Source organism: Mesocricetus auratus, unplaced genomic scaffold, assembly GCF_017639785.1.
Source record: "Mesocricetus auratus isolate SY011 unplaced genomic scaffold, BCM_Maur_2.0 Super-Scaffold_100676, whole genome shotgun sequence".
NCBI classification, from domain to species: Eukaryota; Metazoa; Chordata; class Mammalia; order Rodentia; family Cricetidae; genus Mesocricetus; species Mesocricetus auratus.
Genome location: NW_024429266.1, coordinates 178,839,673 through 178,865,138, shown reverse-complemented (window position 1 = coordinate 178,865,138; position 25,466 = coordinate 178,839,673). Strand labels below are relative to the sequence as shown.

The following is a 25,466-nucleotide window of genomic DNA, read 5'->3' as shown; positions in this document are numbered from 1 at the left end:
TTATGTGCCTGCTTACCTGCCATTTCTGGGTTATGACATCTTCAGAGACTATTTCCTGCTCCTCTCTCACTTATTTTGGGACTCTAAGTACACACATGTTTAGCCATCACATATTAGCTTGTTAGTCCTTAAAGATTTGTTCATTGTTTTCTAACTTCTTTTTTGGTCTGTGTTCCACAGATTGGATAATTTACCATTCCAGTTCACTTGTTTTTGTTTGTCCTGTTTCTGCTGACTCTATCTTCACTGAACTTATTCAGTGAGTTTTTTATTTTAGTCTTTGGCTCGGTTGGTTTTTAAATATAGAGTCTTAATTTGGTTCCTTTTAAAATAGTTCCCAACTACCTATGGCATGCTTTTGTTCCCTCTTTAATACAATATACTTATTTCACCAGATATGTTTTCCTGTGTGTGTGCATATGCATGTGTGTGTACATGCATGCATATAACAACTGCTTAAAAATACTTGTCTGTTAAGTCTAACATCTAGACAGTCTCATTTTTTGTTGGATATATATCAAGCTTTCCCATTTCTTTGCGTGTCTGGTGATTTTTGTGAGCACTGGGATCATGGGTAATATGCTACAGAGACTCTGAAATCTACCATCTTCCTAAGCTTTTTAATTCTTGGGCAAGCATCTCAGGTTCTGAGCTTGTGTAGACTTGATTTTATTCTTGTTGGTGTGAATCAATTGAAAATCCAGGCCCCTAAGCCTTAAAATTCCATTTTCACTGATCCATCTTCCCAACCTGAAAGTATATATGTTTATTTTATTATGTGATTTTTTTTTAAGTTTGAAGGGGTCCCCTCGATGAAAATTATCAGTGGCAGAGTTTCTGTTGGTGTGTTAGTTGGGCCAGAATGGAGAGGTGATGAGCATTTTGTTTAAACCACATAGGAAGATGAACAGATGGTGCAGGATCACCGTGAGTGGAACAGCAACAAAAACATGGGTCTTGTTTTCATGGCACCTCAGCCAGGAGAGAGAAAGCTGTGAATTGCTTATGTAGGAAAGTATTTGTTGGAGAAATAGGTATAGAGAAGTAAAGGTCTAACTTGGTGACTCTATTTGGTAACACTATAGTGGGTGATTTGCCGCCAACCCCATGAGGAAATTCATCATTTTCCCCCAAACCTGTACTTTCTATGCACTTATAAAGAAAGGAGTAAGAACCTGTGATAAGTATGACCAGACCATCTTGCCTGTCCCTGCATCCAACCTTATCATAGATAATCACTCTGAAGATAGCCAGTCCCCAGAATTTTTTTCTAAAACTAAACAGGACATAGCCCTAAGAGAACCTTCTAGAATCTATACAGGCATTCATAGACCGGTTCTCTAGTTCTGGGCGTTATGTCTGCAGGAAAACAGTGGAGAGATTTCCCGCAGGTGATGTCGCTCTTCAGAAGTTCAGGCTACTCTTGCTTTTGGAAATGTTAGGTGAGGTAATTTGGATCAACTGTCCCAATGAATACAGGATTTGATACACTGGGAAAATCTTCTAAATTGTGTAACACTAGGAAAAGATGTTTGACAGTAACAAACATGAAAAGTCTCTGGAGAAATACAACACCGTCAAAGCTGTCAAATTATTTTGAAAAGCAGTTTTTTGAAAATAAGGTCTAACTCATTATACAAAATAGCTAGATACACAGAAAAACAAAATAAATAAATGAAAAAGAGCAAAGACTGTAGATAATAGAAAGAGATGCACAGTAGACCTAGGTACTGATACTAGCCAGCTAGAGGATGTGGAATGTTGTTTCCTACATTTAAAGACATCAAAGATCAGGTCAGTAGTTTCCCAGAAAACCAGAAGATTGGGAAACAACCCGATACAAGCTTAGAAGCAAAGAATACAAGAGCTAAAATAAAAAATTTCAAAGTCAATGTTGACACAGCTGAAAACAGTTATTGAGCTGTAGAGAGAACAGAGTAAGAAGATTCAACAAGAAAAAAATGAGAAATCCATAGAAGTGTAAGACTAAAGAATAAGTCATTGCTGAATTTTATTAAATGTTTCTTCTACATTTATTCACAGTTATTATTATATGATTAATTGCATCCTAACTTGTCAGTGCAGTGACTATCCTGACATAATTGGGGAACACTGACAGAGAAGGACATAGGCTATCTACAGAGCTAGGAATGGTTTCTTCTATCCTGGGTGGCAGTTGGCCTGTGATAAATCACTTTGTGTAATGCCTTCACTTTCTGCAGCTTTTAAAAGAGAATAAGAAATAGAAGAAACTGATGCCTTGTAGCCCAAGGGGTTTGCTTCTGCTCAGAGTATGTCAAAAAGATGCAGCTTGCAAGTAGCAGAAGGAGGGAAAGGATGGCACATTGTGATGGGGGGACTTCTGGTGAATTATACTTGTCATGGGAGATGTGCTGCTAACAGCTGTGAGGCCTCCCTGGGGACCAGAGGACATGGAGCTCCATCTGACATGGCACAGAGTGGGTGGAGCTTATGTGCAATTTGTTTGTTGCAATTTGTTTGTCATTTTTGCAGGGATAATTGCTAAGGGGTATGAGTTTCAAGATTTTGGCTTTTAACTTCAGCTCTACCATTGAGTAGATACATAGAATTGGACAAAAGTTATTTATTACATGCAAATATGGTTCATTTCTACTTAGGAGGACTGTGGGGAAATTCAGTAGAGTGATGTACGGATCCCACCAGCACAATGCCTAGCATGTGCTGAATCTTCAGGAAATATAGCTAGCTTCAAACTACCTTTCTCCATTCTTCCATAGTCAGTTTTCTTCTGATATTAGCATTTCTATTATGTCCTTTTCTCTGAGCCTTTCTCTCTAACCCAGACTGCCAATATAAAAATATAAAAGCCCACTTAAGGTGACTACTTTAATGATCTCTTACGTTTCTAAGTCATTAGGCAGCAGTGTGACCACCATATTTCCCATGGTCACTGCTGTCTCTTAGTGTTTAGCAAATCTTTGCTGGGTACAGAAATATATTTGAATGGAAGGATTAAACTGAAAATAAATGAACATACACATTGAAAATAAAAGACAGCATGCAAAAATCCTAGGATGTGGGACTCCAGGAAACTATACAGGCAAGAACTCCTCCCCCTGCAATAGGAAGACTCTTCCAGGAAGAGAATATGCTAGCATCCCAAAGCTCAATACAGCCATTACTCCTTAACCTAAGAACGAGCTATTAGCCTCCCTTCCTAGCTTCAGACCTATATTCTCTAAAAAGTCATTAGGCTTATGAGACTATTTAAAAGTGTCTATTGTCTCATTAGCTAAAGGAACTCACAGACTTCAATTCTGTGAGATTCATCATGTCTCTAATTTCTAGTGATTATAAACAGGTTCCTGCAGATCAGAAGCAAGCATGAGTCAGTGGTCAGAATTCTCAGTGCTCATGACAAGCACACACACACCCCAACCAGGTGCTGGGAGCTGATGTGCTCCACACTGGGCTAAGTGCAAGTTTGGGGTGAAAACATAGAGTTGACTGTTGAGTTAGGGTCAAAGGTTATTATATTATCACTCCCTCAGAAGGAAGCTGCCGACTCACAAGGCTTAGCATGCTTCCAAATAGAGGACCTCCTGCTGGCTTTAATGTATGGGTGATGGTGCCACAGAGGGTCTCACACTCTCCCTCTATTCTAGGTCATTTTTGCTTCACCTAATTGGCTCTCTACCCCTCCCCACTCTGCCATCTAGCAGGTATGCCAGTCAAAGGCTCTATCTTAGAAAGCTGCCCTTCCTTCCAGCTTCTGGTTGGGTTCAGTGGATAGGAGAAGCAAGTGGGAACTCTGGAGGGAAGAGTGTATTGTTAATCCCCCTGATATTGTGCTCCCAGATCCTTCCCTGAGGAGCATCACCGGCTTGTCTTTGCCTCTTTGCTCAGTCACCCCTTCAGGATGGGGGTGATTGCTGCCTCCCCCAGGATGTTGCTATGCTTGTTGTCCTTTACCCTTTATCTACACAGAATAAAGAATGCTGGGAATGACCCAAATTTCTTGTAGGAACCTACTGCCCTGAGATTAAGCCTTTCTCAAAAGAAGTTTTCACTGTTCGCTATGTGTAAATCTTATAGAAGATTTGGCAGATGTCATCTAAGTGGAGAACTTCTGCAGGTTGCAGGTCTGGGCCATGATATGATGGAAGCAGCATTTAAGGGCAAATCATGGGCAAGGCGACAGAACGGGCTGGGGTATGAAGGAATTAGAGAGAGCGTCCTGTGTTCTAATCCAGGCTGGAGACAGAAGACCAACAGTGGCTACAGTGGAAACTGTGGCAATGGTGGATGTTATGTTTAAGAAGCAGGCCTACGCTATGCGGTGGTGGTGCTCGCCTTTAATCCCTGCACTCAGGAAGCAGAGACAGGCAGATCTCTGCAAGTTCAAGGCCAGCCTGGTCTACAGAGAGTTCCAAGACAGCCTGAGTTGTTACACTTAAAAACCCTGTATCAAAAAAACAAAAAAAAAAATCAAATAAACAAAAACGAGCAGGCAGGGGTCTAAGTGACTGCACATTTTCATATTTATTGGGACTGGTTTTAAGATGAATTTGTTAATCTGTGAATATGATGGGATGTAGGATATGGTAGGAGAAGCATGATTTAAAGTTAGAAGAGAAGGCAAAGAAAATATTGGTTCAGATTTTGACTTAGACCACTGAACTACCTTTTTAAAATATGTTTATTAATTCTATGAGATTCAGACAGTGTATTTTGTCCATATTTACCTCCTACAACTCCTATCCATCTTTGGGCTCTTCCCTTCCTCCCTCCCCACTATGACCAGTCTGTGTTGCCCAAACACTCTTTATTATGGGGCTTGACCTGGAATGTGGTCAATCTGTCAAGAGTCATACTCTTAAAGAAAGCTCACCCTTCCTCTCTAGTAGCTGTTAAATGCCAATAGGTCCTGGTCTAGGGGTGGGACTTCATGCTCACCTCCCCTCTCCATGGTGATATTTTGTCTGACTTAAACTTGAGCAAATCTTGTGCATACTGTCATAGCTGCCGTGAGTTCATATGTGCCACTGCACTGTTGTGTCCAGAAAACACTGTTTGCTAATATTCATCGACTCCCTTCTGTTCTTATAACTTCTTTCCCCCTCTTCTATTCCTGAGACTTGGGGGGTGTCACATGAATATCTCATTTAAGGGTGAGTGTTCTAGTCTCATATTCTCTACATGTTGACCAGCTGTGCATCTCTGTGTTCATTACCATTACTGCCAGAAGAAACTTCTCTGATGAGGGTTGAGAGGCCCACCAATCTTCAGGTATAGGTGTAAGTCATTAGGATTTATTTATTTAAGTATGTTCATTTGGAAGAATCATAGTAGTAGATATTCTTCCAGGAGCCTATAACTGTCTAGGTTTGTTTTTTTTCCTGAACAGTAGTGTGAGGTACAGATTCCATCTTGTGAATCGGGCCATAAATCCAATCAGAAAGTATGGTGACCAGCTTTCATGCCACTGTTACACCAGTGGGCATATCATGCCAGGGCAGTCATTGTAGCTCATAGGGTTTGCAGTTGGGTAAGATTGATGATACATTTTTTTTTCCTCTGGTGGTATACATGACACTTCCAGCACTATGAAGGCTAACTAGTAGGGATGGGGCTTCCAGGTCAATACCTATTTGAGTCTCCATGTTCTGTGAATTGAGTTTATAGTGTATCTTCAGCAATAGGGTCTTACCCTGGAGGGTAATTAAGAACAATGACAATAACTGTAATGATTTGGGGTCTATGGGACTCCATTGACAAATAGTTAAAAAAGATAAAACTCATTCCCAGGTACTGGGGTTTTTATTTGTTAGCATATGGTGTCTAGTTGTGGTATTGTGCCCTGTCAAAGGTTAATTCCATTTAAACTTTTGTATGCATGTATATGTTTTAGGAAGCTTCTACAGTAATAGGTAAGTCTTTGGCTACAGGGTGTTTTGTTTTGTTTTTTTAATTTGAGAATTTCATATGTGAGTATCTGCATCACTTCCACTCTGCTATACTTCTTGGGACTACAGTTAGCTGGCTTTGCAAACACCTGGTCACATAACCGTCTCCCCACCTAGCCGGAAACTGCTTGTGGCCAGGTCTGCATCTTTGTGCTTCTGACATAGTGAACACTCAAAAGGATCCCGGAAGGAGGGAGTAAAGGAGAAGAATTAATTATCCAGGTAAAAAGAGCTAAAACTACATTTGTAGAGACAGGACAAGAAGTGTTTTTTAAAAGAAGATATAATCATGGACAAATAGGAGGCAAGGGAAGGGTGGTGGAGGCCTAGGCCTAGCCTGGCTGGTGGAGATGGGAAGCAGCCCTGACAATGTTGTCCAGGCAAGGGTGATAACAGATAGGCCACGGTGAAAAAAGGGCTAAGCTCATGCCTTTCATACTGTAGTATTGGATGCAGTCATTGGTCTCTCCCATAACTGCTGAATGGCTCTTACTGCTGCCAGAAGTAGTGGCCTGCAACGCCCATCGCTTATGCTCCTGGGGTGAAAGGTACAGGAATATGTCATCCTCTGCAGTGCTCATATGTCTAAAACTAAGTAAACAAAAAACATAATAAATAAGTGTGTAGCGTAGTCAGACTGGCAGTGTTTCTCAGTACCTAGCATGGACAGTTCATGTTTTACTAATTACAAATCACATGAAGATGTGATATTACTAGAATCAACTCACACCTACCACAGTATTTGAACTGCTTCAGAGCTCTCAGGAAGGCTTTGGATGCGGTTGCCATGGCTCCTGGCTGACTAGGTAGTATGGGGCCTTGCCTTGCTGGGCCAGAAAGTGGCATTAGTATTTGTTGGAACTTGGTTAGAAATGCAAACTCACGTCCCACTCCAGACAAACTGAATCAGACTTTGCTTTTGCTCCCAGTGCCACCATCTGCTAGCTGTGCCCTGAAGTCGGGTCATTTCCTCTCTGTGCACCACTTTCAGCTATGGCTTATAGCGTCTAGTTCTCAGAGGTGTGACCAGAAGAAAACAGGATAATTCAGGTAGAATAAAGGCAGCTGCACCGCAGCTGTGGTGCTCTCAGGACGTGATTTATGAGGTTACGGGGCTTTGATGTGCCAGAGGAATCTATCTTTCACCCAGTCGTTGCAACCCCCCAAGCCCTTTCTCAAGAGCTCATTTAGTCAGTCAGTAAGTTACCCTGAGTATCGTGAAACACTACCTTTTCAGGTACCCCATGCCACCTGCACACAGGTGTGTCCTTGGACAGATTCTGTTTGTTCCTGGATACTTCCTAGTTAGTCCTCCTTCCATCCTGTGGTCATACCAAAAGAGTTATCCCCACCATCCTCAAAACAGCAACTTAAGTCGTGGGAAGATCGCTGACATCAACAAGCCTTGTCGCCTTTGTCATTGTCCCATTCTTGCATTTTATCTCCTGATAAGTTTTCTGAGTTATTGTTTTGCTTGCTAGTGTGCGTGCAGACCCCCTGGTTGCTGTGCCTTAGCTTTCTGAAAACACCCTGTGCTTAGAGCTATTTCACTCTAGGAGTTCTGCTGCATGCCTGAATACAAAGATGAGAAAACAAGATGACACTCAAGGAGATCTGGATGGGGCAGGCAGGGAGCAGAGTACACTGACATAGGGCGGCATGAAGCCAGGGACGTCCAGATGGCTGGGCATGCTGCTGGAGAGTAAGGAGAAACGAGGAACCGTAGGAGCCAAAACAGCAAAGGAAGAGGTGAGCTTGCCTCTCTAAATGACAGGGATCGATGGTGCACTTTCAAAAGAGACATGATTCAGTGTGTCCTTTGATAAGAACAAGCTAAACTACTGAATGATGACAGGGAAGACATGAGAGCTGAAGGCTGGGTAACTAAACTAAACATCTGATAGTGTAATGGGGGGAAGTCATAGACTCAAGTCCCCCAAAGGTACATGAAATGCTCAGTGATGATATCGCTGTGAGGCTGAGAAAGTAAGTGATTGTACCTCCCCCCAACTATGATTTCTAATTTCTCTTTCATAAGCATTTTCTGTTTTCTCTGTAGTTATCATGTACTATTTATATAGTAAAATAATTTATGAATATCTATTAGTTAAAAATCAAACTAGCAGGATTTGGAATCTGGTTGGCAAGATAGTCTGGGGAATGCCCCTCTTGGGCGGATGCTCACGTGGGTGTTATGTCCACCAAAGAAGCAGGGGCACACGGAACAGAGCATGTAGCTCTGTTGACATTGTTGACGGATGAGTGAAACACGTGGACTGCTATGACTTCCAGTTAGTGTTTTCCTAATGGTGCCTCATGGTTCCTGAAGTCACCTGTTCACCATGCACAAACTGGACAACTGACTCTACTACTGTAGAGCCTGGTCCTATGGTCCAGCCACTCAGAGGACATACTTCTCATGCTGTCAGTAAACATTTACCCAGTGCCCAAGGGATTCTCTTCACAGGCAGGCCTTGGTGATGGAAAGAATAGGCGCTCTTGTGCCACAGCATACATGTGGAGGTCAGAGAGCAGCTTGTGAGTATCAGCTCTCCCCTTCCAGCATGTGACTCCCAGAGATCAGACTTTGACGGTACAGTAAATACATTTAGCAGTCACACAGCCATCAACTACCATCTTTAAATATTATACACTGTCCGTAACTGCATGTGCTGTGTTTTATTATCATAGGAAGCACCACAGTCATATGAGGTGTGTGTGTCTTGGTCAGTGTTATGACAATCATGATCATGTCAGTAAGCAATAGGTGCTTTAGCTCCATTTTAATCCTTGTGTACCACATGTTCTGAGGCACGTGACTGAGACATCTCTGAATCTAAGAGAAATGCTGTTTGACTGAAATCCAGAGAGGGGGATAGGCGGGACAGGGACTGTATGAAGAGGGGGGATGCCTTGCAGAGCTCTAGGAAATCCTGGTCTTCCTTCTAAGAGGCACTAAAGATTACAGAGTGGCCTTTTGTGTGGCCTACCTGGCTTCCACCCAGATCACAACTCACTCTGTGTCTGCCACCTGTCTGTTTCTTGGCACTTGAGGCTGGCACTGGAGGCCTGATACCCTCCCTGGTGGCCTAGCAGCCAAGATGGGGTCCCTAGCTTCTGTGAGGAACACTTTGAAGGCTCCTTGCCACCTATCAACCTCTCCTGGAAGTTGCCTTGCAAAACTTCCCTCTTGGCTTGGCAGACTTTAATGCTAATGTGTGTACAACTTGCTAATTAATGGAATCGTTTGGATCTGAAAACATCTTGCTCTAATGGGAGCCTGCAAAGTGTTCACATTAATTCACAGGTAAAATTATTCTAGCTTTATTTTTTATTTTTTTCCTTTTCCTCAGCTTGGCTTAATAGCTGGGGAGAGTTCTTCTAATTAGTCTTGTGGAAGCCACTGGCCACAGCTCAGAGCTTTGGTGACTACTTTGGGCTTGTGAAATGCGGCCTGCTGTGGTTATCCAGGGTTATGTGGTCACAGGTAAGTGCCCAAGAACACAACAGAAAGACCTGAGTGTCTGAGAGGATATAGAAAGGGGGACAAGTGCGGTGAAGCTGCTATAACCATGCCAGCCCCTTGTGGGACTTGCAGGGGCTTTGCTCTCCTGTGAATGCCAGAGGCAACCTCAGGATGATGCTCTGTGCAGCTGTCTTCACCATACTCTCCTGTAATATGGACACCTAGTATAACTTACTGTTCATTGAAGCTCAGGCAACTGCCACCGGCTCCAGAGTAACCTGTTGTTATCACCTTGTCATCCTGCCACAGTCCCTTTCTGGTAGTGTTCGTAGTGAGCATCCTTGGTGCAGTCACTAAATGCCCATCCCTCTCCCCTAGGATAGCAGAAAAAGCGAACTCTGGGATACCCTGATAAGACAAGTGTTCCCCACAGGGCTATCCATTTGCCCTTTTTCCTACTGGTGGTATCTGGGTACTTTTAGTGTTTTGGGGTTTTTTTGTTTTGTTTTTTTGGTGATAAGTACAAGGCCAACTTTAGTGTTTCAACTCCTTTAATGAGTGTGGCTCGGGGGCACTCTGTGTATTTGTGCCAGTGTCATCTAATCTACAGAACTTAGTTCTATGCTGTTAAATAAGAAGTCTCTTTCTATGGTGCCTGTGAGAATGGCATTCAGATGATACGGCCTCTGATAGATCTGTGTACTACACAGTGGTCCCCTTATTTACTACTAAAAATGTACCTTTAGAGATACACTGTTGGCCCTGATACAGTGATTCTCGGATGTATCCTGCTGGTAAGGTAGTTTCTCCACTGGAAATCACACCCTCCTGGATTCCTTCCCATCAGGCTGATGTGTGTTTTACAGCAGGCTCTAGTAATCCACCACAGAGAAGCCTGGGAGATGACTAAGTCCCTTGTGGTTGTGGGCAGTCACAGTGAGTTCTCACTGTGCTGAGCTCTAAGAGGAAACACACTGTCTCTGGGATGGGCTATTTAAAGTCTTGATGGTTACAGATGAAAACAACATGTTCTCCCCCTTGGTAGTGCAGCGTCTGCCGATCCTTTTATTTGGATGTACCTCCAGGACAGATTTGGAGTCAAGCCAACCTGAGTTTAGATTCTTGCTCTTTCATTCATTGGCTGTGACCTTGAGCCCCTGTTTCCTCATCTAAAACATGGGACTCGTGACTGCCACTCGAGTTGTTAAGAAGATCGCAGGAGGTCATGTTAGCACGGTATCTAAGGCAGCCTTGGTGCCAAAGAGGAGGCGGAGGTTCTGTTGCTGCTACTCTTGATGGTTCTGTTGCGCAGGTCTCCAGGTGGTCCTGAACTCCATCATCAAGGCCATGGTGCCTCTGCTGCACATCGCCCTGCTTGTGCTGTTCGTCATCATCATTTATGCCATTATCGGCCTGGAGCTCTTCATGGGGAAGATGCACAAGACCTGCTACAACCAGGAGGGCGTAATAGGTAAGAGGTGGGGCTCTGGGCAGCAGGCATCTAGGAGGATGTCGCTCCCTCATAGCTGCTTCCCTTGGAGTGAATTCCTGCAGCCACCTGTGCTACGGAACTGGATGAGGCATTCAGTCTTCCATACTTCAGACCGCGATGAAAGGCAGGGTCGGCATCCCCCCCCCCATTTCCAATTTCTGCTTCCACTACTGCAGATCTCTGTTCAAACAGCAGGTGTGCACTTTGTCCAGCACTGCTACACACCCTGTAAAGGGTCTACACAATTGGAGAAGCAATTAAAGATTAAGCACCCATCTTTTGCCAGTTTCTCACTCCCGAAGCAGATTCTGAGTATGTGAGCTGCCACTGCAAACGGATGAGCATGTGTATCCAGCAGTATGCCTGTGGGGTTCAGCATCCAAGCCCTTCAGGGAGCCTGTACCACCAACCCCCATCACTACCCATCTTTCTGCCCTCTTAGAGCTGGCCCTGGCTCCTTTGCAGCTGCTGTTTTCTTCCACATTCAAAGACAGGGTCCCTCCCTATCCCAGAGTGGAGGAAGAGGCTGCCACTGAACACTCCCTTGGTGCCAGTGAAATCTGTGTTCCTCAAGGAAGAGGTTCAACTCCATGTCACAACTATCAGTCCTACCTTTCTGAGCCTCCCCTCTTTGTGTTCCTTCCATAAATCAATAAATTTATCAAGCAGTGCTGGCTCATTAAGCACTTTAAATGGCACCAGGGTTTTGGCTTTCAGGATAAGCTATTGACTGCTCTCTTAAGTGACTAATATTTTAACTTGATTTTAACAAAATTAAACAGAGGCTATGGAGGTGGCTCAGCAGTGAAGAGCACTGAGTCTTTCCGAAGACCCGGGTTCAATTCCTAGCACCCACATGGTGATTCACAACCTTCTATAACTCCAGTTCCTGGGATCATACACTCTTTTCTGCTTCTGAGGGTACCAAGCACACAGATAGGACACAGGCTTACATGGGAGCCAAACACTCAAATACATAAAATAAAGAAAAAGAATGCATTAATCCTTTTCTTCCTTAAAAAACACAGAAATTGATAAGGCTTTAAACAGACACATAAAGAATTCTAAAGTACATAAACATGTATGTGTATACAACACACAGCATTGGATTCTGAAGCTGTTAGCTGTTACATTATTTCATTTGGGCATTATATAGGAAAAGGGAGAGCTCATGTCTGGAGCATGTGCTCTAATAATACCCTCTCACTCCCATCCAACGCAAGCTGCACATCGGGGCTTGTGGATGATGGTGCCAACCTGTATGACAAAGTGAGATGAAAAACACACCCAGAAGCTGATGCTATTACCTGGTATGCAAAGGGTTTTGTGACTAAGTAGACTGGCTTAGGCATCTTTAAGGTCACAGCAAGACAAACAACACATATAAATCTATACTTACAGAATCATCTTATTTTTCCTTCAAAAAGATTCTGTGTAAGATAAATTATTCACTTTCAAGAGAATCTCCACATTATTTGAGTTGTAACTGTGAAATTGGTGACAATTTAAAATATGTTAGCTGATATATAATTTTTAATTGGAAGAGCAAGTTCTTGCATTCAGCTAAAATTCAGAGACATTTAATCTCACTTAGAGAATACCAGCCAACATAATGATCACTTTTTTATTCAGATCCTTCCTCTTTCTCAGCTGATGTATAGCTAGCCCTGAACCAGTAAGTTACCTAGTTGATCTGTAGCTAACCCTGAAACAGTAACTTAACTAATTGATCTGTAGCTAACCTTGAACCAGTAACTTATGTGAATGGTGCAGCTTGGCTGGAACTCCTTAAGGACAAACTACAGCATGAGTAAATGTATGCAGTTACATTACGTGATCGGTGACCCACTGGACCCAAACTTGCCAGACTATCACAAAGATACAGAATCTCAATGACATCCTTCAATTTGGCAGTGACTGGTTGTGGAACACTAACCAATGAAATAAGGAGAAATTCTGTCAGAGAACCAAAGACAGTGACTGTACCATGCCATCAAACATTAATGTGGTATGCCACAAAGCCAGGGAGATCTGCTTAAAACCTTCAGCCATCTCTGTCATCTTAAAGGAAAAAGGCAAAAGTGTGTTTTCTGCTGGTGAGGGTATGTTACCAGGCCCCAATGGCCTCAAATGGCAAGAAAATGGTATCGTGGTCAAAGAAAACAAGAAGGCTCCCTTTTCCTAGGGTATAGCCAGAAACCCTGTGGAAAGCCATCTCCAAAACCAAAGACCTTCTTTGTCTCCCCTTAGAAGACCACACTGGGCTTAAGGTCATACTGGCCTTGATAGTACACTACGTCAGAAAACTATACAGCAACTTTAGAGGCCAGTTAGTCTGCTGGGTAGAAACCAAATGAACCAGGGTATCAGGGCAATGAGAGTAATGTCCCTCAGAAATGAGCCAGAGCCACTATTGGGAAAGAGGCCAAAGATTCCCGGCTGTGGCAGAATTACTTTGGGAACAAAGCAGTTGTTCCTTCCTCTTTATGCCGTCTGCCTTCAGCACACAGTCTTCTAGCTTCTCAAAACAACAACAGCAACAAAGCCACCAATCGGTTCCCACAAGGTGAGCATCCCCAATAAGGAAGAGACAGACCCTATAAGGATCTTGTTACCTTCATATCTGTAGACTAGGAAGTTCAAAACCCTGCAGAGCCAGCATTAGTGTGTTTCTGAATTTTATAGAACCTTTGGAATGGTTTGTTTGCTTAGCGTTTTTTGTTTGGTTTGGTTTTGGTTTTGTTGTTGTCACATTTTAGATTTTAGACTTTAGATTTAATTAACATATTTTCTGTGATATTTAGATTTTACAAAAGGCTTAGTGAGTCTTTGTTAATGGAATATATGTATTTCCTTTTAAACTCTGATATTATTTCACAGACTAGATTTTATATTCTTCTAACTTTTCTAATCCATGTTTCCTGTAAGATCCCTGCAAGGAAGCTTTGGAGTCTGCCACAGAGCTGTTGTTCTGCCTTTAGGCTTCTCTTTCTATGTCCAGTATCCAGTGGTGATGGTCTCAGAAGAGGCTGTCTTCTCCCAGTCTCTCCAGCAACTGCAAGGCACCCTCCTGGTTGCTCAGCAGATATGTCGCCATATGCCGATACCTTTTGTTTCTGGTGTCCCATCTGTCCAGTGGATCAGGAGCCAGGACACTCAGTAGCTCTCCCCAGCACGATAATTACCCCTGAGACTGGCACAGAATTTATTGGCTAAACCAAGCAATGAAATCACTACCATTCTATTTTGTCCTTTAAGTTGAGACCTAAAAAATGTAATTGCTGTTGTCTTGGTGGTTTTTCTTTGGAACACGACCGAAAGCTCCCCCAGGATTCTGTCCTTGCTGAAGTTGATTCCATTTCTAAAGCCTCCTTTATTTTACCAAAGACTTCATTTGATCTTTGCACACTGACTACTCTCTTCGATTCAGTTCTTAAATGTATAGCCCACATGACTTCATTTCTCATATCTTCCTACTGGGACCTCAGGGCTCTGCAGAAGAAAAGCAGTACATCCTATGGTTACCCTGACTCCTCACCTGGCATGTATGTCACTAGGACCTGCTGATCTGCATGTTCACGTTTTTCAAGTGTTCCTTTTTATAGATACCTATTTTTACTGGATCATTGCTGCTTCTTAATTGTTCTATGATTTTTATTGTTCAGGGAAGATTTTAAATAGCCTGGCAGCCCTTGAGCCTGTAGATGAGATCTTCCCAAGACCCATTCCTTTCCTCTCTCTATCCTTGAGATCGCTGGTCCTTGGTGTCATTTTCTTCTAACATTTATTTGTAAATTCACCAAGCATGTTTTCTTCCCTGTGAACTCTCAGAACTGGCTTTGGCAGCACCTCTGCACCTTCCCCTGTTTCTACTGTTTTAGGAACTGAAGATCCAGGACAGACATCAGCCTAGGAGCCACATTATAAATAGATTACTGGCATCTTTATACAATAAATAAACAAGCAAAATGCAAGTTTTGCTTTATCTTTCTGCTATCTCTTTCGTCCCCTCTGCCTCTAGGAAGCTGGTTCCAGAATGAAAATGGAACTAATGATCTGTTTGCTTCTGTGTTTTCCCATTTTTCAACTCTCATTTTTTAGGTGCTTTGCTTTGCTATTTTTAACGTATTATTTAGGTTTGAAAATAACTTGCATTTCTCTACTTTCAACAGCCTTAAATGCTCATCTCTAAAGATTTGACAAGTCATGAAATGTTGTCACTAGGGGTAGTTCAGTTCAACTTCCTCAATATGTAGCCTCCAGAAGCCAGACCGTGGATACGGGAATGGCATGGATGCTTGCTACCCTCAGACAGCTCAGAGATCAGTAATAATAGACCCGTGCCTTTGGTCACTGACTATTGCACCAGGAGCGAATCAGCTAGGAAGCAGCTTTATTCTGAATAGCCCAATCCTGGGAGTGTGCCAGATGCCCATCACCTGGAGCCTCTTAGGGTGTTTTAATAAAGGAAAGGCAAGCTAAAAGACAGAAAACAAATCAGCTTGTTAGGAGTTGGGGACAGAAGCAAAAATGAACCACAAACAAGGACATGGGAGTAGTTGGGGATGGCATAGAAAAGGAAATGATAGAAGCTACTGCTGTCCCCAGGAAGATACTGGCAGACCCTTTGGACCACAGCACCCACCCCATTCTCCTAAGAATTCTTTCACAGTTAAGGGTTAACATTTCTCTGCCTCTCTTTCTTGAGAGTAAACAGTTTCAATTAGAAGCCACAGACATCAACAGCCATCCAGCCAGTCATCGTCCATAAAGAGTCTGTGTCCCATGGGCAAAATAATCACGCTGTGATGGTTTGGATCCTTATAAAAGAAGAGAAGATTCTGGGTATCTTATTATCTCTAAATGAAGAACCACAGGCAAATTCTGTCTCTGGAGTTGCATTTTAGCCATTGTCAGAGCAATTGTTTGTTCAAACTCGGGTCTTCTGTTTGTTATTGCTATAGCTGCAAGATAAAACCCTCGGTTTTGCAAATTCTGAATTCCTTGCTTTGTCTTCTGTTTTCCAGAACAACTTACACTTGAAATGGACTCATCGTTATTACTTTCTGATTGGCCCCTTGGACATGATGCCATACTATGACAAAACAGACAATACCTTGATGTCTGTGAAATCAGTTGTGGTTAAAATACAGTTCCCAACACTTGCTTGAAAACACTGACCTATGTCACTATGCCCCTGAAATAAATGTCTGGGCTCAGGTGTTTTTAATTCCCACGTGAGGGCACTAAACAAAATGTGTGATTGCTGCTTTGGTTACTCATTAGCCCCATCCTGTTATTTTTCTCTCTAACTTCTTTCTTCATTCTCTGCCCGTCATTGTCCCTCCCATTCTCCTGCCGTCTCATATTTCCTTGGTGGTGGAGATGTTCCAGCAGAAGAGGACCCTTCCCCGTGTGCTTTGGAGACAGGCCATGGGCGGCAGTGTCAGAATGGCACCGTGTGCAAGCCCGGGTGGGATGGGCCCAAGCATGGCATCACCAACTTCGACAACTTCGCCTTCGCCATGCTGACCGTGTTCCAGTGCATCACCATGGAGGGCTGGACAGACGTGCTGTATTGGGTATGCAGACAGGGCACTTAGAGGGTGGGCATGTGGAGGGCCTCAGCCTCTCTTGACATCTCATCTTCCTACCAATTATATTGGGTCACACATGCACCCACAAACTGAGGGGGTTGTTGATGAATGTCTTTGATTTGTTCCAGTACTTTCCTAAGAAGCAAAGAATAACATGTCCCTACTACCAGCCTTAGCAAGGGCCATCTTTAGCTTGACAACTGTGGTCTAGACCGCTTGTATGGGTCAATCCAGCTCCTCCTCCTGCTCTATAATTCCTTCTGCTTTTAACTTTTTATTGTCTCTTACCTAAAAGGGAGCTACGGGCAGAATTCTCAGAGAAAAGTCAGTTCTGATCTAAAAGCAAACACCATAAAGAAAACCGGTTATTTAAATGTTGTAGCCTTATGGCATGCTGTTATATTTTGATTCTCATGTTAGTTTTAACATATTAGACTACTCCATCAAAGTCCCTCTTACTGTCAGCCAAAGACTGCTTGATGTGCAATGCATGTTTAGAAATACATGTTCTGAGGGCCAACTATCCTAAGTATATTTCCTTTAACTTTATAAAGAGGCCCCTCATAAGATCTAGCTAGCCACCCTGCTTCACCCATCTTTGAGTGCCAGTAAATACGCATACCATATTTGGGCTGTCTTCATTCTGGAAGAATGTAGTCCGTTATTTGTAAAAAGAAAAAAACATAGGAAATACCATCTTTATGGTGTTTTCCACTTCAGCATGAGAAATGACTTGCCAGAATCCAGCATTGCTTTTCAGAATTTGGGTGAAGAAAGCATGCTGCCAATCTTGGAAATACCATCTTCCCCGGTTTCTCAGATAGTCAAATCCATGTAGCCCTGGTGAAAACATCTAAGAGGCTGTATGCTCCTGTCTGCAAACTAGAGCAAGAAGAGTGAGAGGAAAGCAAGGGAGCATCTCATGTTCTGTTGCCAGAAAGAGAAGCAAGGCCAAGAGAAGTGCTGACTTCTCCCAGAATCCAAGGCAGTTTTGTAGCTGCACGGAGATGTAGCTTCCCTCTGTTTTCACGTGCACCATCTCCTGTAAATACAAAACCCTTTTTCCCCAGCCTTGACATCACTGTTAGCATGCCAGAGCCCAGTGTTGCTGTGAAGTGTGTCCCTCTCTCTAAGGGACTTGCAGGTTGCCTGTACCTTGTTCCCAGCAAATGTTTGCTGCGTGTCCTTGTGAGCCAGGGTGCTCTAGACACGAGGGTTTGGTAATGAGTAACCAGTTCAGCCAAAGAAGTTGGGTCTATAGGATAGATGAGATTCTGAGCTGAGAAACACAGAAGCCTGTTGACGTGCTGTCAGGAGACAACACTTGTTGTCAGCCAAGTCTACCTCAAACTAAAATGAAACATTGGGAAACATTTTCAGCCTTGGTCTCAATAAGAACCTGGTTTTGTATAACTTGAAAGACAGTGAGATGGAAGCTGGGTTTTCCATAGTTAGGTAAATTCTTTTACTTACTAGCACAAGTCAACTTCCTAAATGGCCCTAACTGTCCCTCCTACTTTGCACAGGACCTTTTCTTGTCCTGATGAGCCATGGACAGAAAGGTCCCTTTGCAAATCTCCACCTCTGGGCTGTAGACCAGATGACTGTATGGTGCTGGGCATCTCATCATGGGAGTCTCAGCCCGTGCTTTCAGTCGCTGTTGGAAAGCCGCCTGTAGCATCAAATTGAGGGCAGGTGCAGGCAGGGGAGAATAAGTGCAATTCACTTTGCTGATGGCCTGGTGTACTCTTCTGATCTTTCTTTATCACTCCCTCCCTCGCCCTGCTGCAAGTCTTTGATACCATACCAACCAGATGTGACCCTAAGATGCTGTCCCAGTGACAGGCAGAGCGGGGACTGTGAAGGAGCACACAACAGTAACTACCAATTTCCAGCAGCTGTGTTGTACCTTCTCTCCCGGGGGTGGGATGGAGCTCAGGCTGAGGACAAAAAAACTGTCAGAGGTGAGGAAGTTCCAGGGTCTGGGATGTGTCTCACTTCCCAGCATCTTTCCAAAACAATCAGATCATGGGTGTGCACACGTGTGCATATGTGAGTTGTGTGTGCATGTGAGCACACACAAACACATTGAGACTGTGTGCCCTGTTGGCCATTCATGATAGCGGCATCTCCTAGCTCAATGCTCCTGCTGTCAGATAATCCCTCTAATTACTTTGACCTTTCTCTAGCCATTCCATTTTCTATTCTCTTTCTCTCTCCTTCTTTCTTCCCATTAGGCAGTCCTCCTCCTCAACTCTAGGTTTGTGTCACTAACCCAGAGACTCAAATCTCAACGTGTCTTAGCATCAAACACAGTGCTTTCTAAATATAAAAATCCTCAGAGCTGCCTCCACTAGTCCCTGTTAGGAACTTAGTGTCTGAAGAGAAAGTTCTCCAAGCCGTTATGATGCAAGTTTGAGTTTGAAGCCCTAGAAATAGGAGCAGCCCAATCTCCACAGGGCTCCTAGAATACTGCTGGATTTGAGCCAGTCTGGAGATGGTTCCCAAGGAACATGGGGATGTGGGTCTTCCACTCAGAAGAACACATTTCCTTTCAAGTGTAAAGTACAAGTCTAGAGGGCCCAGAGAGGAGCAGTGAAGACTCCCCTGTGTAGCAATGAATGGAACCCCCAGAGCTGGGTTCCCTTTAAGTACCCAAACAGATGAATAGATGTTTCTAGGGAATAGAAACTAAACCAAAACTCAGGCTTCCATGTAGTTTCCTTAGGAAATGACTCTTTAAGCTGCAGCCTTCCCATGTGCTCCTAGAATGCCTAAGTGTCAAAAAAAAAAAAAAAGAAAGAAAGAAAAAGCACCAAGAGAAACAAGAATCTAGAGTCAAACATTGGTTTTCTTATGTTTCCTCAGATATGGAATTTTGTTTTTAATTTAAACCAAATAGCTACCTAACACAGAGAATCTGCTACCCAAACAGTATGCTGGTGAGTTATGAACACAGTAATGAGAGAATTAGCATCTCTCAAAGCCTTTGTCTCCTTGCATTCCACCTATCCATTCATCCATTCAGTTTCACTTCACTCATTTACCAGTGTTAGATGAATTCTTGCAGTTCAATAATTCAATTTAACATGTGTTTATTGAGCATTTCTTATATTTCCAGAAGCAGGGATGGCATGGGGTTGGGAACAGAGAAGAATAAGACCAGCCTACCAGGAGTTGAGAATATAAGGCATGCAGTATTCACAAAGGAGAATAACTCCCCAATAGAGCAGTAGGGTCATGCAGGAGGTAGACCACTCTTGGGGACATGGAAATTTTGGTTCTGAGGAAGCAGACAGCAGATGCCCATACCTTTGGAAAGCACTCATTAGTAGCTTTGGATATTGGAGTAAAGTGTGTTTTAATGTCTTAGCAAAGAAACAGCTATGGTACCCAGAGTGTCCTTGCTCACTGTGTCTGGTGGCTGTAGGGTACAGTTTCAGACATTATCGAGGACCATGCACCTGCTAGCAGACCTTCTATGTAAGCCAACTATTCCCAACATGGGACTAGGATATCACTCTCTCTGCTCATACGCTCCTCACCAGGTCAGGACACCAGTCTGTTGCTTTCAGAGGATGTTTGAATGCACACAGTTTGGTTTTGCTGTTTTGCCTGGTGTTAAGATTGGTTGGTTTTGCCGGGTGTTGGTGTTGCATGCCTTTAATCCCAGCACTCGGGAGGCAGAGGCAGGCGGATCTCTGTGAGTTTGAGGCCAGCCTGGTCTACAGAGTGAGTTCCAGGACAGCCTCCAAAACAATACAGAGAAACCCTGTCTTGAAAAAAAAAAAAGATGGGCTGGGTTTTTTTTTTCCTAGCTGAATGAGGCTCTTATTGTTTCGGCTGCCAGGGGAGTTTCCAACAAACAATGAGTAGGTGCACAGGGCTGGGTGGCATTACACTTGCTTCTTACTCTGTGACCCAAGTGATGGACAGTACATCCCAGGCAACATAGATCATAAATAGCAACCATGCATTGAGCTATTGCTCTGAGGACATTCACTGACATCAGAGACACTGAGTGCAAAGCACTGTGGCTTTTATGACTTGCACCTGCTCGTTGATGGAAAATGGCCTCTCGGTACTTGTGGAAACCATCTAGTCTCTAGGCCCACAGTACTTGTGCTGAGAAGAAGGTACACGGAATATGAAAATCAGCTTGGATCAGAGAGGCCCTGAGATGGTGGAAGCATTGCCTTTCCTGCTTTTTTCCCCTACGGAAGAGTTAATGGTGGGTTTGAAGGTTCAAGGCAGGGGTCCTTTCACCCAGTTAGATGCTGGTTTCAGCAAGGTTTTCGATATTTTTCTTTTAGTGTTCCCTTTGTTTGGTCTGGGTAGAATAAGAAAGCTCTGTGTTTGTTTCACCCAATGAAGAGCCATCCATAGTCTCAGGTCTGGGGTTCCTGAAAACAGCTTGACTTTGGGCAGGAGAAGTCAGGATGTCTCTCACTTTCTTTAGGAAAACAGCAAAGCTCCTGCTGTTAGAGACCCAAGATCAGCCCTGTTTGATTTGCCAGATATGGGTGACAGGGAACTGATTCTGTTTTCGATGTGGCTTTATTTTTTTTTCTTCTGAGTAGATCTGTTCCCAGATTGGAAATAATGACCATGTCACTCCAGCCAGCATCTACCCTCTTAAGAGACAGCCACCATTGTATACTCCCCACCCAAAAGTGTGTGACAGCCTCGGGTGCTTCCCACTGCATCCTTAATGAGGCTAAGCTACCTTGTCTTGTGTGGCCCAGAGGAAAGGGAACCCCAGACTAACCAAGAAACCACGGGAACCTCTAAGGCAAAAAAAAGGCTTGTGTAGCCTGGAGGGCTGGTTGGAGTGGGGGGGGGGATCCAGAGGTAGGGCCGGTGGCTTCCTCCAGCTTCCTTGGAGCAGGTTGATAACACAGAAGCTGGGTATGGGCTCCGGAGGGCAGCACACTGCGGAATGTTGCCTAGAGTGCTGTGTTTGTTTGCCTGCCTGTTCTCACCAGCTTTTCCTGCTCTCCCCACTCACCCTACAACCTCAGGTCCAATGCAGCACCTGCATCCTGCACACCCCACAGCAAGCACTTGATGAATACATATGAATGCTTTGTGAGTAGGCAGCAGGCTCCTGCACAGGCGCCGTGTTACAGTGGCATGTGCAGGCCCTGGCATGGCAAAGCCTCGTGGCTGGGAACATGGCTCCCTTGCCTTTCTCTCCCTAGTACTATTTCATCTTCCCTGCTTGTGTTGACTGCTTTTGCTCTCCTCTTCTTAGCATAAAGGCATACTGAACTTCTAGTTCCTCTAGTCTGGTTTCCTTTGCACTCCTTTTTTTAATTTAAATTTTATTTTTCATTTTACATACCAACCCGGGTTCTCCTTCCCTCCCCATCTTCTGCCTCCCACCACCCCCCTGCGCTCCCCCCATCCACTCCTCAGAGGGGATAAGGCCTTCCTTGGTGAGTCAATAAAGTCTGGCATACCAAGTTGTGGCAGGACCAAGCCCTTCCCCTCTATATCAAAGCTGAGCAAGGTATCCCACTGTAGGGAATGGGCTCCAAAAAACCAGTTCATGTATCTGGGATAGGTCCTGGTGCCACTGCCAAGACCCCCCCAGTAGATCAAGCCACATAACGGTCACCCGCATTCAGAGGCTCTAGTTTGGTCCCATGCAAGTTCCCCAGCTGTCAGTCCATACCATGAGCTCTGGCCAGCTTGGGTCCCTGTGGTTTTCCCCATCATGCTCTTGACCTGTCTTATCCACATGAATAGTGACTACCCTAGCTGTCATCATAGAACCTACATCCAGTAACTGATGGAAGCAGATGCGGTGGCCCACAGCCAAGCACTGGGTTGAGCTCCTGGAGTTCAGCTGAAGAGAGGGAGTGGGGGTCCTTTTCACTCTTAGCCCAGCAGATTCCTACTGGTCAAGGAAGGGACCAGGGAACAGCATCCATATAAAGACCCAGTGGATATTTCACTCTTTCCCTCACCACTATTCCATGGCCAGGAAGGCTTTAGAGCTGTCTGTATACATGGTTCTAACAGTAGTCAAGGCCCCAGGTGGGGTGGCATTATGTGCTGGTACCACAGGGTCATTTGACCCCCCCACTTCCTTCCTGCACCACAGCCCCCAGCCCTGCTGTCAGTGGTGCCGCTATGTAAAGTGCACACAGTCCTGTCTCATCTGACCCTTGTCTCTGCAGCCTCATCCAGCAGTCTTCTCTGCTTCCTACTCTCAGCTTCTTACTTCCTCCTACAGTTGCGTCTCCTTCCTGTCTTTATCGTTGCTTTTTATGTTTATGTCCCCGGCTATCGAGGACTTCTTATTTATGGTCCAAAGCCTAGCAGGTCTTATGTTCATGAATGCCACTCAGACATTCCCTGAGTACCCATCAAAAGCAAAGCACTACTCCTGGCTCTTGGCATTCACCAGTGACCTAAAGAAGCCAAAACCACCTGTTCTCATGAAACCTACACTATAGCTTATAAGACGATGCATGCCCAGTGTGACTCATAAGGAGCCCACACAGTCACAAAGTGATAAATGCTATGGAAAAATAGAGCATTGCAGGTGGGAATGGAGATGCTCAATAAATTGTTAAATTGAATTTCACTGTGATGTGAACATGTATGGGGAACTCTTCACTGACTCAGCTGAGTCACAGACAGATTTTTTACACAGTATCTCTAACTGCAGAACAGCAAGCCATTCTGAGCAGGCAGGTCTCTGGGTGCCTCTCCATCTTTGGTCCTATCACACAGAGAACAACACACCTATAACTCAATTGGGGCACAAAGGTAGAAATCAAATTGAGACAGCAGTTATCAAATTTTCATATTCCTCAGGAAGATCACTTGGGATGCAATCATAATGCAGATGTGCTAACTATACTGAACTCTTAGGCTATGAGGCAAGACCCAAGAATCTACTTTTGTTAATTGTCCAAAACTGTCCCATCTCAGGGCCCAACGTAGTGGAGATGCACAATTATGTCCTTCCATATGTAATTGGTAGCATGAAGACAGTGCTGTCGGTCAGGGGTCCACAAGCTCTGTCGTGTATCCCACATCCAGTTAACCTGTCGTGCTTGTAAGAGTGGATTACTACCCCAGAACTCCAGGATGAGATGGAGTGTGAGCATTTCTAAATGAGTCCCTAATAGTTCTGGTACTCAAGGCCACACTTTGAACTGCACACGGAAGTCGCTCAGGAAATTGGTGCCTTAGAACCTAGAGTTTTATAAGCCAGGTTCACAAAGGAAAACCTTGGGGTTCATTTTTAGTAAACCAGAAATAAAGTGTTTAATGCTTAGAGAACATCAGAAGAAATGGATTTGAGAAGCCTAATCAGAACATATTTCCTCTTTGATAGAAACACTGTCGTATGAATGTTTTGACACACACCCCTCCACCGGACGTAGGGGATACCTGACAACCATGTCTAGGAGCTGTAGGGAAAAGGTGCAAGTCAGTGGACAGGGAGTTCTGAGGAGATTCTCACAGCAAACTCCCCAAAGGAGCCGATTCTGGCTCCCATTGCCTCCAACTCCTGCAGGCATTGGTGACTTGCCAAAGATTGTCTCCATTAGTCCATCAGTTACATCTAGGCTGTAGGGTCAGGGACAAAGCCCCTTCTCTGACACATGAGCCAGGGAGAGCACTGTCTTTCCTGGCCCATTTGCTGGTGAAGAACTGAGGCTGAGCCCTCTATTACCTGAGTCCAGGAGGTATGATCACTGTTTCATGTCATGGAAGCTTCAGTCTCCAACCCTGTCAGTAAAGCTGGCCCTCCTCAGAGTACAGCTAAAGGAAGATTTAATGGCCACAGAAACCCAAATGAGCTAAGCCCATTCTAGGATGGAAAAAAATGTTTTGTGAGGTGACCCACCTTCCTAGACAACCAAATAGAAAAAGCACTGGGGAACCATTTCTTTTCCAAAAAATAAAACAGCAGGAAGTCAGACAAGATTTCCCCCACCCTGCATAGGCCCTTAAAGTTCAGGCCAAGGTTGTAAGGAAAGACTTTGAATAGGGACGGAGCCACATATACTGGCAGATTCTGACCCACTTACCAAAACCCAAGATCAGCCCCTTTATTCCTGTGGATCTGTCCTCACTCCCTGCCTGGCTGTCTTGTCCTCTACTTTGCTGGCTCTGTCCTAACTCTCCTTCGTCTTTCCAGATGCAAGACGCTATGGGCTATGAGTTGCCCTGGGTGTATTTTGTCAGTCTGGTCATCTTTGGATCCTTTTTCGTTCTAAATCTGGTTCTCGGTGTTTTGAGCGGGTAAGCTGACCATTTCTGTGTCCTCTTTAACAATGCAGCCGAGCAAGGTCCCAGGTTCCACTGCGTTCAATGCAGAATCCTCAGAGACAGGACCCTAACAGGCCCAGGAAAACGGGACAAAACAATTCTCCATGCAAGCACAGATTCTGACCATTGGCTGCACAGGCGGTTTGGCCTCTGAGTTGCACATTGAGGATCCTGGGTCCCACGCTGCTCAGATCAGCGCTGGGGAGCCGGTGGCTGGCGCTTGGCCGTGCTCGGTTGCTGTGTGTGCCTGACTAACTATCATTCCATTCTTCCAGGTCAATGATGCCGTAGGAAGGGACTGGCCCTGGATCTATTTTGTTACACTAATCATCATAGGGTCATTTTTTGTACTTAACTTGGTTCTCGGTGTTCTTAGCGGGTAAGCAGGACCAAGGAAATGGTCTTGATTTTTCCATTCATTTTTATTTATTCTTTCTGCTATCCCTGGCACTATTCTGTTTCTGGCTCTGATGAACCTGGGATAAAGGGTCACTCAGGAGCCTTGAAGTGAAGGTCTTTGGCCTGACTGTGAAGAGGGTCAGATGCATAGGAGTTAACTCATTGGTACAGGTGGTGGACCCTAGAGAAGAGACACCCAGTCCTACCCCTATCCCAACACACACACACACACACACACACACACACACACCAAGCCTTCCCAGCACCAG

The 25,466-nt window shown here is 44.3% G+C and overlaps 1 protein-coding gene across 37 annotated transcripts in view; it reads left to right on the top strand.

Moving 5' to 3' along the window:
- The window catches only part of Cacna1c (calcium voltage-gated channel subunit alpha1 C), a 551,969-nt gene that overhangs the window by 353,098 nt on the left and 173,405 nt on the right, over positions 1-25,466 (top strand). For 21 of the 37 annotated variants that reach the window (XM_040739170.1, XM_040739167.1, XM_040739169.1 and 18 more), the window contains exons 6-8: positions 10,727-10,885; positions 16,292-16,488; positions 24,668-24,771. In XM_040739170.1, the coding sequence (XP_040595104.1) occupies positions 10,727-10,885; positions 16,292-16,488; positions 24,668-24,771 (460 nt within the window). Of the gene's footprint in view, positions 1-10,726; positions 10,886-16,291; positions 16,489-24,667; positions 24,772-25,073; positions 25,178-25,466 lie in introns of all 37 variants that reach the window. The other 16 variants (XM_013110334.3, XM_040739165.1, XM_021224778.2 and 13 more) reach the window with 1 other exon arrangement.